The following is a 16,051-nucleotide window of genomic DNA, read 5'->3' as shown; positions in this document are numbered from 1 at the left end:
GAGTGAGAGAGAGGAAGACGTTGGCGTCTGTCTCATTGTATTTGAGAAATGCTTCAATCTATGTGTGTGCATGTGTGAACAGACGATTAGGAATTTGACAAATGAATGAGAGAATCTGTGTGTGACAGACATACAGCCAAGCAGGTGACATAAATGAATAATAGTATAGTGATAATGAACTGAAGAGTTAACAATTGTGTCTAGCGATGTTCCCTCTGATTTTTTTTCTCGTGCGCGGCCCCGTTAAATTTGCGGTGCGGTATCTTTCAGCCGCAACAGCTGGTGGGCGGCCTGCGTGGGACCTCCGGATTGATACGCGGCCCCGCACCTTAGGGGGAACGCTGGTGCCTAGATTTTCTTTTTAAACAGAAATGAATACGTTGCAGAGGGGAGGGGAGGGTTTGATTCGATTCAGGATAGTTTCAAGAAATTACAGTAATTGCAACTATCTTAACCTTCATTTAAAAACACGGTAAGCGACTGAACAATAATGAGTAGAAAGCTGGGCTCATTTCTAATTCCGAAAAGAACATTGTGTTAATTCATACCAATAATTTATCGCATGCATTTAAATAACATAATAGAGGTCAATTGGGTTTGGTTTTCAAACTGTGCTCAGCATATTGGAATAGACATTTAGCAGGTTTTAGCAGAGCAGTATCTTGGTTAATATGCAAGTTATTTTATTGATAGTTTCCTCTGACCTGTATTTTATTAATTATTATAATATATAGATAGTGATCCGATGTATCTTCAGCTTCTATATAAGGATCAAGGGGTATGGGGAGAGAGCGGGAATATGGTATTGAGATAGAGGATCTGCCATGATCATATTGAATGGCGGAGCAGGCTCAAAGGGCCGAATGGCCTACTCCTGCTCCTATTTTTCTGTTTCTATGTTTCTATGATCATCTTCATTGCCCTGCCTGCTATATCCTACACAATTAATCTGCCCATAGCAGGTTAACAAAAATATACACATGCCACATCCAGAATGTATTAAAAGCCTTGTGTATAGATGCACTTCCTGCTGGCGCAGGGGTAATGGGCTGAATGGCCTCCTCCTGTGCTGTGAACGTGTGATTCCAACCTGTGATTCCGATAAGCATCACACTTCCTGTCGCACTTCAGACGCCACACTCTGGGGCTGCTTCTGATTCACGGTGAGCAATGCCGCGGGAGATCTGCCGGTAATAAATGTCTGGCAGTAGATTTAAGGCAGTAATTCAGTCTCGCAATCTTGGTGACATTTGTAAAATATCCAAGCTTCACTCTGATTATTTATGACACCATCAAAACTGCTCAATTACATTAATGCTTCTGAGCCATTGTCAACTCCCTGCTGATTTATATTACCACAGACAGGACATGTAGGATAATTAAACAGTTGTATATTAAAGTGCGGTTAATGTCCTTGGATTAATCAGTGGCTATAATTAGAAATATCACAGATACTCTTCATCCTTGCATTTGAAGGGTATTACTTCTATGCGATACTGTAGAATCTAATAGGGTCTCTGCCATTAGAATGAATGTTAGAACTTCACGGGTTAAATTGTGCTATCTGTTGAGTATATTAGCAACTACTATACTGGTGCACTGAATCCACGGACACTAGGTGACCTTCAACTACACACCCATGCCAACCCACTAATTGCCTACCCTTCCATAATAATTCAAAGTACGTGAGCGGATATGATAGGCCTAGAAATGCTACCGATCCTGCGTGACAAATGTGGACCATCCATTTCAGAGGACGATGTTGAAAAGAAATCCACATTTAGGGGTATCTGAGAGCTTAGTAGGAAAATACCGTGCAGGCTGTGGTACTGGGCCATCCATACACAGTTGCCCCAAATGGCTTCCTTCCGTGTCGTAAATTTCTGTGATTCTATGATACCAGAAAGGTCCCAGGTTCGTTCATTGTTTTTTGTTAAATTAGTCAGTCTATTAGGGTGGTAGTGGGGGCACCATAATTGGACTCGGCAGTCATAGAAACATAGAAGATAAGAGCAGGAGTAGGCCATTCGGCCCCTCGAGCCTGCTCCACCATTCAGTGAGATCATGGCTGATCATTTTTATGCCAAACAGGGATGAACAAATTCTGTAGTTCATCCATGCGATCTTTAAATGTTTGCCATTGCCGATCCATCGTCAACCCTTAAAGTAACGTTCCCCAATCCATCCTACCCAACTCGCGCCTCATACCATCGTAGTTTCCTTTATTAAGTCCTGGGTTAAGAAGGGGAGCGAGGAAGTCGGCTCATGGTCACTGGCCAGTGATCCCTGCTCAAAGTGGGTGTACGATGAGGAAAGGATCAGGCCCGACTTTGATCCTGGGGTTAAACATTTGACATTGCCTGCTCCCACATTGCAGTTCAGGCCCCAATGCACAATGCTGTGTCCTATAATCACCCCAAAAAGTTTTTTTTTTTTAATCTCAATGTGGACCTGGTGTGTGACCACCAGTGCAGATTCATACCTATTTCCTTGGAAGTTCTCACAAGGTCTTTACTTTAACACAATCATCTGTGCTACCTTAATGAAAGGACATTGAAGAGTGCAAGGGTGGTCTCAGAGAGACCAAGCCTACCCAGTCATGGTACGTGGCCTCATGTCCCAACCATTACCAAAATCAGAATTATCATACAGCTCACCATTGGTATCTTGAACCAGTACTTGACATATCTGCTTACAATGAGAGTTTCCAGAACAATGGTCTTTTGCTGCAAGCTTCATAACTTCACCTTAAAAATGGGCCTCAGTAGTCATCTTGATGACCAGGATGGCCAAAGCATGGCTCAGTAAGAGGGCCAAAACGCCAATGAGGAACTAGTAGCAGTACCAGCAATGCGACAAGGAAGATTGATGTACCAAGCACTAAATTCAGATGCCTTCCAAGAGGTAACACCTTTTATAAAGGGGCCAACCTTATCTGCCAGTAATAATGGCCAAAGCACCTGGTCCTATTTTATACAAAAAGAAAATACTGCCGATGCTGGAAATCTGAAATAAAAACAGAAACTGGAGATACTCAGCAGGTCAAGCAGCATCTGTGAAGAGAGAAACAGAGTTAACGTTTCAGGTCGATGACCCTTCGTCAGAACTGGAAAAAAGCAGGAAATGGAACAGATTTTTAAGCAAGTGTAGGAGCTGGGAAATGGGGGAGGGGATGAAGAAACAAAGGGGAAGGTCGGTGATAGGATAGAAGGCAGGAAAGGTTAAGAGACATTAAGAGATATTCAAGGCAAAAGGAGATGGTAATGGGACAGGTTCAGAAACAAAAGATGTTGTTCTTTCATCCCCTCCCCCCTTTCCCAGCTCCCACACTTGCTTAAAAATCTGTTCCATTTCCTGCTTGTTCCCAGTTCTGACGAAAGGTCATCGACCTGAAACGTTGACTCTGTTTTTCTCTTCACAGATGCTGCCTGACCTGCTGAGTATCTCCAGCATTTTCTGGTCCTATTTTATATTTAGTTCTTCAAATACCAAGGATTGCCGTCATGTGATGGGCTGTTACTATACTCTAATCAATAACAAATAAAAACTCAGCGCAGTGCTCAATTCAAGTGCCTCTTCGCCTTGCGTTCTTGAAGAAGGGTTTGCACTGGATTTTCTCATTAAGTAATGCCCAAACCTACAGTGATTTGATGAGTAATCAGATAGCTTTGCTTCCCCATTGCTACTTGAGATCCTTGACGGAATCTTAACTGCAGTTCAGATCTGATTTAACGATTAGTGCTGCTCTTTTCCCATTGGCTGGTCCACTGTATCAGAAAGAATGTAATCTACGCTCCTCCAATTCTGGCCTCTGGCGCATCCCCGATTTCCATCACCCCATCATTGGTGGCCGCGCCTTCAGCTGTCTAGGCCCTAAGTTCTCCGCCTATCTCTCCTCCTTTAAGCTCAAACTATCTGTTATGTCTTCTAGCACTCGTAGTGCTTTGTAAAGACGACTCTGGACTCGGTAGTTTGTATTTATAACTACTGTTTTATTTGTGTTGTAATGGCTGCCTGCCGCATGGTGCGGGGTGATATTTCCAAGTCCTGTGCGGCGTCTGCGCACTACTTTCCCAGCATCGTAGTGCTGCTACACTTGATTTGAGTGGTAGTACACTTGTACAATGTAGTCCCAACATAACTATATAATATCCCTCTTTCCCAACAAAACTAATTACATCAATTTTCTATTTTACAATGTTTCCAGTTGAATAACATTAACGAAATACAGAATGTGAGCTTTCTTTGCTCAATTTATATACAGATATTTGTCCATGTTGTTTTACTGTTCTGTGCGAATTATAATTGTCTTTATAATTATTCGCGATACCGCTCAGGTGGTTGTATGTTACTCCTCCATCTTGTGGACTTGGCTGTAATTATTCCTTTCTGCGGTGTTTTGGTGTGTTCTTTTCTTGTTGCCGGTGCTGTCGTGTTTGGCTCTGGAGAGTGCGTGTTTGCAGTTGTTGTATTTGAGGTGTTTGTTTCTGGCGTTATATTGTTTTCCGTGTCTGGTACCCTAACTGCTGTTAATGTTGTCTGCTGTTTGACAGCTTCAGGTGAGGGTCTGATATGGATCCTATTTCGCCTGTATTGGTTTCCAGGTTCTGTCTCTACCAAGTAAGATCTTGGAGTATCAGCTTTTCCAATAACCTTGGCTGGACTCCATGTTCTCAACAACGGATCTTGTATATGCACTGATTGCCCATTTAGCAGCTCCAGTAGTGGTTTTGCATGCTTGTTATAATGTGTGCTCCCCGTAGCTTGTGTTTCCATCAGCTTCTGCTGAACGTCCTCTTGGTCCTGGGGAGGATATACCTTTGCTGGTAGAGTTGTTTTGTATTTTCTACCGTTTAGTAGTTCTGCTGGTGATTTCGAGTCTGCTCTCAAAGGTGTCGATCTGATTGCCAAAAGGGCGAGGTCTTGGTCTTCTCCCATCTCCTTGCTTTTAATGAGAGCTCTTTTGACTGTTTGGATCTGTCTTTCGATAAATCTGTGTCCCCTTGGGTAATGTGGGGATGAGGTGATTACTTTAAATCCGTATTTTCCAGCCAGTGCTCTGAATTCGCTGGAGGTGAATTGTGTCCCATTGTCGCAGATGACCTTCTCTGGGATGCCCTGTTCTGCGAATAAGTTTTTCGCAATTTTTGTGATTGTTGTGGCTCTCACGTCGTTTATCCTTCTGACAAAAGGACATTTTGAGTAGTAGTCTGCTACTATGATGTACCACTCCTGGTTGCACAGGAACAGATCTGTTCCGACCGTGTGCCATGGTCTCGGGGGCACTTCCATTTGAATCATCTCCTCCTTCTGCTGTGTGTTTCGGTATTTCTGGCATATGCAGCATGTGGAGACCATTTGTTCTATGCTTTTGTACATGCCTATCCAGTACACAGCTGATCTGGCTCTTAGTTTGCATTTCTCCATCCCCATATGGCCTTGGTGTATTAAGCGGAGAAGTTCCGTTTGCATCGTTTTTGGTATTATGATTCTTGAGCCAGCAAGGAGAACACCGTCCTCCACCGAGATGTCGTCTCTGATTGTCCAGTACTGTCGGATTTGGTTTTGGACCTGCTGGATCTTCTCCGGCCACCCCTGTATTACCTGTTGCATGAGTAGTAGCAACTCCTCTTCTTTACCAGTCTCCTCTTGAATTTGGCTAAGCTTTGTGGGAGTAACATTTACGAGGTGGTGTATTTTTACTGTCAGGCCCTTCATCTCATGTTTTTCGTGTGGTGACAATCGAGACAATGCATCTGCCAGTGCCATTTCTTTCCCTGGCCGGTATTTTAATTCGAAGTCGTAACTTTGGAGTCTTAACAGTAACCTTTGCAGTCTTGCTGGAGCCTTGCTTAGGTTTTTCTTGTAAATTTGTTCGAGTGGACGATGGTCACTCTCTACCTCGAATTTGGCTATTGGTTTTCCTTCCTGCACGAGGGCTGCCCCTAGCCCCCTGGTAGAGGCATCTACCTGTAGGGTGACAGGTTTTTTTCTATCGTAATAAGACAGGCTGGTTTCTTTACATAATAATTCCTTTAGGTGTTTGAAGTTCCTCTCATGGGATTCTGACCATTGGTATTCGGTTTCTTCTTTTAGTAATTCTCTTAGGTTCACTGTGTAGTCTGACATGTTCGGGATGAAAGAGCTCATATACTGGACCAAGCCGAGGTAGCTTCTCAGCTCCTTCTTGTCGTTTGGAGGTTTCATCTCTGCTATCGCCTCGACCTTTTCAGGATTAGGCTTGACACCCTCCGGTGTGTAGATCATGCCAAAAAATTTGCATTTCATACTTTTAACGATGCACTTCTCGGCGTTCAGCTTGATGCCAGCCATTCTGGTGCGCTCCATGGCCTCGTGCAAGTGCACGTCGTGGTCTCTTTCATTTGATCCGTAAACTTGGATGTCATCAGCGATTCCAATGGCTCCTTCACAGCCTTTGTATGTTTTATCGATCTTTTGTTGGAAGATGTCCTGGCTGACTTTCAACCCGAATGGCAGCCGCAGGAATATATAACGCCCCAATGGTGTATTAAAAGTCGTCAGGTTAGTTGATTCTTTGTCCAGTTTTACGTTCCAGTAGCCGTTTCTGGCATCCAGTTTGGAGAAGACTTTGGCTCCTGCCAGTGCTGGTGTGATTTCTTCTAATGTTGGTGTGGGGTAGTGGTCCCGCTTTATTGCCTGGTTTAAGTCTTTGGGGTCCAGACAGATTCTGAGCCGCCCGTTCGGCTTTTCCCGTACCACAATCGAGTTTACCCAGTCTGTGGGTTCAGTGACCTTCGCGATTATTTCTTCCTCTTCCATTTCTTTTAGTTCGGTGTATAATTTTTCTTTTAGCTCGATGGGTATTTTTCTTGGAGCGTGGATGACGGGTTTTACCTCTGGATCTATTGTTATATGGTACTTGAACTCCCCGAAGCATCCTACAGTGTCATCAAAACATTCTGGATACATGTCCATCAAATGTTTCGTGTCCATGATTTGTGGATGATTCTCCAGTGGGGTGTTGCTGTCGACTTTCAGTGATGTTTTTGTTAGTTCGTGGTTTACCGAGATTAACCCCAGCTTCTCGCAGCTGTTTAATCCCAGGATCGCCGGTCCCTCGGAGTCGGTCACATAGAACATGCAGTTGATGTTTCTGCTTTTGTGTGTTCCTTTTATATAGGTTGTTCCGAGTTGTCTGATCTCGCTCCCCCCATACGCTGTCAGCGTGACGTTGTTTGCTTTTAAACATCCTCTTTTCGGGTATCTATCTTCGCCCAAGTTTTCGGGGAAGATCCTCTGGTATAGCCTCAGTGGAAGGATGTTGTTCTGAGCTCCTGTGTCCAACTTTATTTTTAGATTGATGGTTGTGGGCTGCCCTTCGATCCTCTTTTTAATCTGGATGATAGTGTGCCATTCTTTCTTTGGGGTGCTTTCCGCTCTGGACGTTTCTTGTAAGAGAACCTTTATGGTTTCAATGTTCAGAGCTTTGTCGTACCCGCAGCCTTCATCATCTTGCTCACCCATGGTATGGATTTTGTTTTTCTTTTGTTGGTTCTGCTGCCCACCTCTGCTTTTGGTGTGTAGCCCCTCTCTTTTAGCTCTGCACATCTTTTGCCAGTGGTTTGCTTTACCACACGTGTTGCAGCTTGTTCCATACGCTGGGCATTTTCTTCTGTCTGTGTAGTCGTGTTGTCTTCCGCAGTTTCTACACGTATTCTTCCCGCTGTCATATACTTGTTTTTGTGTGCTGTGCTTTTCGTGCACTGCATCTACTCTGTGATCCGGTTCGGGAGTTGTCCGCACGTCAGCCGTATGAGTATTCAGCGTTTTCATCTGTTGTTTTGTGGCTTCGTGAGCCCTCGCTGTATCTATGGCTTCTGATATTCCGAGCTTTTCTTTTCCTATTAGTTCTTTTTGCACTTCTGTATGTGCTGATCCCCATACTAATTGGTCTACCAGCCTTTCTTCTAGTTCCGTAAACTTGCATTTGCTGGCTTTGTTTTTTAATCTCGTCAGGAAATTGTCAGTCGTTTCACCAGGTGCCTGTCTTAAGCTTTGGAATTTATACCTGTGTATGCGGTGGTTTGATTTAGGCTCGAGATGGTTACTGAACTTTTCGTAAATCTCCGTAGGGTTCGTTTTATCGGATAAACTCCAGCTGTCATAGAGATCTAAGCCTTTTTCTCCCGCCCACAGTAGAATGTAGCTGACTTTTTCCTCATCGGAGGAGCCTTTCAGGAAACTTTTAAATGTAAGCTCGCATTTTTGCTTAAATTTCCGGGAAGCTTCCACGATATCGTCGGCTTCCCAGTTCATGATGGGGAGCATATTCGCGGTCAGTGCATTGGACGCCGCCATTTTAGCTGCCCGTACGATTCGCGGTTACAACGCTGCAGAGTTTACTTTTAAATTTCTTTCTTCAATCTGATATCGTTTTTATTTGCGTAAGTTTTACTCACTTATACTGCTGCCACCATGTTATGTCTTTTAGCGCTCGTAGTGCTTTGTAAAGACGACTCTGGACTCGGTAGTTTGTATTTATAACTACTGTTTTATTTGTGTTGTAATGGCTGCCTGCCGCATGGTGCGGGGTGATATTTCCAAGTCCTGTGCGGCGCCTGCGCACTACTTTCCCAGCATCGTAGTGCTGCTACACTTGATTTGAGTGTTAGTACACTTGTACAATGTAGTCCCAACATAACTATGTAACACTATCGGTCACCTGTCCTAGTAGCTCCTTATGTAGCTCGGTGTCAAATTTTGTTTGATAACACTCCTGTGAAGCGCCTGGAGACGTTTTATTACGCTATATAAATACAGGTATTTGTTGTTGTCATCATTTTAGAGCACAGAATGAAAACAACAAAATCATGTGTAAATGAGCAGGAGTAAATTCTCCCAGAGATTTTTAGCAACCCACATTTAACCCCCAATTCACACATGGACAGCAATTTCTAAGTGCTTATCTCCTAATTTAATTAAACTTATTTGGGAGATACATGTATCAGATTGACCCCACATCATTTTATTTAGGTGTCAGTTGTAGCTCAGTTGGTAGCCCTGAGTCAGAAGGTTGTGGGTTCAAGTCCCACTCCAGAGACTTGAGCACATAATGTACACTGACACTCCCAGTGTAGTGCTGAGGGAGTGCTGCACTGTCGGAGGTGCCGTCTTTCAGATGAGACGTTAAACCGAGGCCCCGTCTGCCCTCTCAGGTGGACGTAAAAGATCCCGCGGCATTATTTCGAAGAAGAGTAGGGGAGTTCTCCCTGGTATCCTGGCCAATACTTATACCTCAACCAACACCACTAAAAACAGATTATCTAGTCATTATCACATTGCTGTTTGTGTGAGACCTTGTTGGGAAAGTAAAGGAACACTCCAGTTCCTAGGGAGCTAAGGCTCGCCTAAGAAAATGGTTTGAGTTGCTGAACCCCAGAATAATATCTAGAGCAGCAGAGACCTAAACAAATACAATGTATTATTGTTGTGATGCGATGATCAGATTGAATGCAATTTGCTAGTTGCGCTACAATGTTTAAAGCAGAAGAGAATGGCATTTTCTTCATTATTAAGAAAGTGACTGGGGAGTCTAGAACCAAGGGGTCACAGTCTCAGAATAAGCAGGCGGCCATTTAGGACTAAGATGAGGAACATAAGAACATAAGAAACAGGAGCAGGAGTCGGCCAATCGGCCCCTCGAGCCTGCTCCGCCATTCAATAAGATCATGGCTGATCCAATCTTGGCCTCAACTCCACTTTCCCGCTCTCTCCCCATACCCCTCGACTCCCCTGTAGTTCAAATGTCTGTCAATCTCCGCCTTGAATATATTCAATGACTCCGCCTCCACAGCTCTCTGGGGTAGAGAATTCCAAAGATTCACGACCCTCTGAGAGAAGAAATTCCTCCTCATCTCTGTCTTAAATGGGCGACCGCTTATTCTGAGATTATGCCCCCTCGTTCTAGATACCCCCACGAGGGGAAACATCCTCTCAGCATCCACCCTGTCAATGCACCTCAGAATCTTATATGTTTCAATAAGATCACCTCTCATTCTTCTAAACTCCAATGAGTATAGGCCCAACCTGCTCAACCTTTCATCATACGTCAACCCCTTCATCCCAGGAATCAACCTAGTGAACCTTCTCTGCACTGCCTCCAATGCAAGTATATCCTTCTTTAAATATGGAGACCAAAACTGTACACAGTACTCCAGGTGCGGACTCACCAGCGCCCTGTAAAGTTGCATCAAAACTTCCCTACTTTTATACTCCATACCCCTTGCAATAAAGGCCAACATTCCATGAGGAGAAATTTCTTCACTCAGAGGGTGGTGAATCTTTGGAATTATTTACCCCAGAGGGCTGTGGAGGCTCAGCCGATGAGTATGTTTAAGACAGAGATCGATAGATTTTTGGACTCTAAGGGAATCAAGGGATATAGGAATAGTGCAGGAAAGTGGAGTTGAGGTCGAAGATCAGCCACGATCTTATTGAATGGCGGAGCAGGCTCGAGGGGCCCAATGGCCGACTCCTGCTCCTATTTCTTACGTTCTTATGTTATGTTTTTATTTCAGAGGCTGAGCTGAATAACTCCCTTGTGTGCAAATTAAAAAGACACAGTATCTCCATCTGTGAAGATGCTGCTAATATAACGATTGAAACCTCAGAAAATGACTCTGCACATTTAGCAGAACATTTAGTCCCAGTAGAGATGTCTTACTGGGCCAACAGCTCCTGAGCCTTGCTTGAAAGTGTTGTGAAAGCTTTTCTGAAATCATAGAATCATAGGAGGCCATTCGGTCCATCGTGCCTGTGACGGCTCCTTGAAAGAGATATCCGATTAGTCCCACTCCTCTGTTCTTTCCCCATAAGCCCTGCAAGGTTTTCCTTTTCAAGTATTTATCCAATTCCCTTTTGAAAGTTACTGTTGAATCTGCTTCCACCGCCCTTTCAGGCAGCGCATTCCAGATCAGAACTCACTGCGTAAAAAAGATGCTCCTCATCTCCCCACTGGTTCTTTTGCCAATGATCTTAAATCTGTGTCTTCTGGTTACCGACCCTCATGCCAGCGAAAACGGTTTCAATAGTATTAGTCAGTATATTTCAAGCCCGTGGAACCAGTATATTAATCTGGGTCGATTGTCTCTTTCCTGTGAAGCCTACGTTAAAGGCGCTATTTAAATGCAAGTTGTTGCTGTTGTTGAATGAGTTCGGAATAACTGGCTTTTTCCCTCATGTTTCCTTGACAAGGTCCATAAGTACACTAAGTACCAATTCCAGTGGGATGCAGCAGGAGAGTGAATGTGGCTACTTGCTGAGTGGCAGGTCGTATCCAGAAGCTGCACTTCCGAACGAGGCAAAGAATTCTCCTCAGAGAGCTGTTTCCGTTGCCTACCCATTGCACCACAGGGGAAAGGTAGGATCACGTTTAGCCTTTCCTCTCGGCCTCTGCAACGTAGGGAGCGAACAGCCAAGCGTTATGGTAGAGCAGAACTTATCACGCTGGTCTTTCCTCTTCACATGGTGCCGTGTGCATGGTTCCCAGGACTGAAAAGGATTGACCTCTTCACTCAGTCTTTACAGAGAGCAGTTGTCCATCTGCAACACAGCAGACGACACGCCAGTTACTGAACCAGGTGGAGTGAAAAGTCACATGAGCACACGTGCTCAAGGGAGCAGGGCAGGGAGACCTACATCTGATCTGAGGTAGTGCAGCATGGGATGGACATTCATTTCTCACACTGATATAAATGTTTCTAGGGATACCCGAGGGTCCTTCTTCTAATTCACAGACCTGAGACTTGTGGGCCTCCAGTGCCAAGGTTAGAAGAGGCCCAGGTTTTCATTTCAAAAAGAAACTTGTTTGCAGTTTAATATAATTCGCCTGCAAGCATATTCCTTGTAAATGCCAGCACTGCTCAAAACACATAAACGGCAGTGGTGAGCAGTGCTCATCCCTCGGGCACTTTGTTTCTGGTCCTGAGCATTCTACCCCCTTAGAAACGGAGACCGAGCTCTGCTGGGTGAAGGAAGCAGAGGGGCGGAGTTCCTCGCAGAGGGCAGTTCTTATAGGCTAAGTCAGCAATATCTGGGGGCCAAATCTGGAGATCGACACCCCCGCCCTTTGACCCTAGCTCCGCCACAGGTTAAAAACCAGATTCGAACAAGTGGGTGCTATATAAGAACATAAGAAATAGGAGCAGGAGTAGGCCAATCGGCCCCTCGAGCCTGCTCCGCCATTCAATAAGATCATGGCTGATCTGATCCTAACCGCCAATCTACTATCACAGAACCATCTCCTGAATCTAACAGAATTAGACACACAAAATAGCAGCAGGATCAGGCTACACGGCCCCTGGGCCCGCTCCGCTACCCACAGGGCCATGTCCGATCCGAACCTGGACTCATGTCCAAATTCCTGCCCGCTCCCCGTAACCCTTAATTCCCTTTACTTCTAGGAAACTGTCTATTTCTGTTTTAAATTTATGTAATGATGTAGCTTCTACAGCTTTTTGGGGCAGCATATTCCATGGACCTACCACCCTCTGAGTGAAGTAGTTCCTCCTCATCTCAGTTTTGAAAGAGCAGCCCCTTATCCTAAGACTATGCCCCCTAGTTCTAGTTTCACCCATCATCGGGAACATCCTCCCCGCATCCACCCGATCCAACCCCTTCACAATCTTATATGTTTCAATAAGATCGCCTCTCATTCTTCTGAACTCCAATGAGTAGAGTCCCAATCTACTCAACCTCTCCTCATATGTCCATCCCCTCATCCCCGGGATTAACCGAGTGAACCTTCTTTGTACTGACTCGAGAGCAAGTATGTCTTTTCTTAAGTATGGACACCAAAACTGTATGCAGCATTTCAGGTGCGGTCTCACCAATACCTTGTACAACTGAAGCAATACCTCCCTATTTTTATATTCTATCCCCCTAGCAATGAAAGCCAACATTCCATTGGCCTTCTTAATCACTTGCTGCACCTGCATACTAACCTTTTGAGTTTCGTGCACCAGGACCCCCAGATCCCTTTGTACTTCAGTACTTTCCAGTTTCTTGCCATTAAGATAATAACTTGCTCTACAATTTTTCCTGCCAAAGTGCATAACCTCACACTTTCCAGTATTGTATTCCATCTGCCAAATCTCTGCCCACTTACTTAGCCTGTCTATGTCCCCTTGCAGGTTTTTTATGTCCTCCTCACTCACTACTTTCCCTCCCATCTTAGTATCATCTGCAAACTTTGATATGTTACACTCGGTCCCCTCCTCCAAATCGTTAATATAGATTGTAAAAAGTTGGGGACTCAGCACTGACCCCTGCGGAACACCACTAGTTACTGATTGCCAGTCTGAGAATGAACCATTTATCCCAACTCTCTGCCTTCTGTTAGATAGCCAATCCTCTATCCATGCCAGAATATTACCCCCAATCCCGTGATTTTTTATCTTAAGCAATAATCTTTTGTGTGGCACCTTGTCAAATGCCTTTTGGAAGTCTAAATACACTACGTCCACTGGTTCCCCTTTATCCACCCTATATGTTACTTCCTCAAAGAACTCCAGCAAATTTGTCAAACATGACTTCCCCTTCATAAAACCATGCTGACTTTGTCCTATTAAATTATGATTATCCAAATGTCCTGTTACTGTCTCCTTAATAATGGACTCCAAAATTTTACCTACCACAGATGTTAGGCTAACCGGTCTATAGTTTCCAGCCTTCTGTCAACTGCCCTTTTTAAATAAGGGTGTTACATTAGCAGTTTTCCAGTCTGCCGGGACCTTTGCTGAGTCCAGGGAGTTTTGGAAAATTATTACCAATGCATCCACAATCCCTACCGCCACTTCCCTCAAGACCCTAGGATGTAAGCCATCAGGTCCAGGTGATTTATCCGCCTTGAGTCCCATTATTTTACCGAGTACCACTTCCTTAGTGATTTTGATCGTGTTTAGCTCCTCCCCCCCATAGCCCCCTGTTTGTCCAGTGTTGGGATATTCTTAGTGTCCTCTACTGTAAAGTCTGATACAAAATATTCATTCAGTGTTTTTGCCATCTCCATATTTCCCACCATTAATTTCCCGGTCCCATCCTCTAAGGGACCAACATTAACTTTAGCCACCCTTTTTCTTTTTATACAACTATAAAAACTCTTACTATCTGTTTTTATATTTTTTGCTAATTTACTTTCATAATCTATCTTCCCTTAATTAATCTTTTTGTTATTTTTTGCTGTCTTTTAAAGTTTTCCCATTCCTCTATCCTCCCACTAGATTTGGCTACCTTATATGCCCTTGTTTTTAGTCGAATACTATCCTTAATTTCTTTACTTAGCCACGGATGGCTGTCTTTTCTTTTACACCCTTTTCTTCTCAGTGGAATATATATTTTTTGGAAGTTGTAAAATAACTCCTTAAATGTACACCACTGATCATGTATCGTCTTACCCTTTAATCTATTTTCCCAATCCACTCTGCTCAATCCTGCTCTCATACCTTCATAGTCTCCTTTATTCAAGCTTAGCACGCTTGTTTGAGATCCAACCTTCTCACCCTCTAATTGAATATGGAATTCAACCATGTTATGGTCACTCATTCCAAGGGGATCCTTTACTAGGACATTTTTAATTAATCCTGTCTCGTTACACAGGACCAGATCTAAGGTTGCTTGCCCCCTGGTCGGTTCAGTTACATACTGCTCAAGAAACCCATCCCTAATACACTCAATGAACTCATCCTCAAGGCAGCCCTGCCCAATTTGATTTGTCCATTTAATATGATAGTTAAAATCCCCCATAATTATAGATGTTCCCTTATTACAAGCCTCAACTATTTCCTGATTGATACTCCGTCCAACAGAGTTGCAACTGTTCGGAGGCCTATAGACTACACCCACTAGTGTTTTTTTCCCCTTATTATTCCTTACCTCCACCCAAACTCTTTCATTATCCTGATCTTTTGACCCAATATCATTTCTCTGTATTACAGTGATTCCTTCCTTTATTAACATAGCCACCCCACCTCCCCTTCCTTCCTGCCTGTCCTTCCTGATCATTAAATAACCTGGTATGTTTAATTCCCAGGCATTGTCACCCTGCAGCCATGTTTCTGTAATGGCCACAAGATCATACCCATATGTAGTTATTTGTGCCATTAACTCATCTATTTTGTTACGAATGCTACGTGCATTCAGATAGAGAACTTTCAAATATGTTTTGTGACACTTAGTTCCTGCTTTTGCTCTTTTTATTACTTTACCTTTTACTCCATACCTTCTGCCCCTTCCTGACACGCTCTGGTTTTTAATTTCCCCACTGCTACCTAAGTCTATGACCTTCTCTGTTGTAATTTTTATTATTTGCTCTCTAGGAACCTCCCCCCCACTAGTTAGTTTAAAGCCCTCTCTACAGCCCTAGTTATATGATCCGCCAGGACTCCAGTCCCAGCACTGGCCAAGTGAAGCCCGTCCCAACGGAACAGCTCCCTCCTGCCCAAGTACTGGTGCCAGTGTCCCAGGATGCAAAACCCATTTCTCCCACACCAGTCTTTGAGCCACGCATTTAACTCTCTAATTTTATTTGTCCTAGCCAAATTCGCTCGTGGCTCAGGTAATAATCCAGAGATTATTACCCTTGAGGTTCTGTTTTATAATTTGACCCCTAGCTGCTCATACTCCTTTAACAGAACTGGCTTCCTAGTCCTATCTACGTCGTTTGTACCAACATGGACCACGACAACTGGATCCACCCCCTCCCACTGCAAGTTTCTTTCCAGCCCAGAGGAGATGTCCTTAATCCTGGCACCGGGTAGGCAACACAGCCTTCGGGACTCTCGCTCTCGGCTGCAGAGAACTCTATCTATCCCCTAATAATACTATCCCCTACCACTACAACATTTCTATTTACTCCCCCCTCTTGAATGGCCCCCCGTTCCACGGTGCTGTGGCCAGGTTGCTCATCCTCCCTGCAGTCCCTGCTTCTGTCCCCACAGGGAGTAAGAACCTCGAACCTGCTGGACAAGAGCAAGGGCTGCGGCTCCTCCAGCTCTACCTCCTGGATCCCCGT

At 44.2% G+C, this 16,051-nt stretch overlaps 1 protein-coding gene across 7 annotated transcripts in view; it reads left to right on the top strand.

Annotated features, from left to right (window-relative positions):
* The window catches only part of ptpn20 (protein tyrosine phosphatase non-receptor type 20), a 505,217-nt gene that overhangs the window by 225,410 nt on the left and 263,756 nt on the right, over window positions 1–16,051 (top strand). For all 7 annotated transcript variants that reach the window (XM_085970355.1, XM_085970356.1, XM_085970357.1 and 4 more), the window contains one exon: window positions 11,236–11,401. In XM_085970355.1, coding sequence (XP_085826481.1) covers window positions 11,236–11,401 — 166 coding nt within the window. The remainder of the gene's footprint in view (window positions 1–11,235; window positions 11,402–16,051) is intronic.

The sequence above is a fragment of the Somniosus microcephalus genome, chromosome 29 (assembly GCF_052327205.1).
Source record: "Somniosus microcephalus isolate GS21.2 chromosome 29, FLI_Smic_1.0, whole genome shotgun sequence".
Classification (NCBI taxonomy): domain Eukaryota; kingdom Metazoa; phylum Chordata; class Chondrichthyes; order Squaliformes; family Somniosidae; genus Somniosus; species Somniosus microcephalus.
The sequence above is the reverse complement of the archived record's forward strand: the minus strand, read 5'-3'. Positions and strand labels throughout refer to the sequence as shown.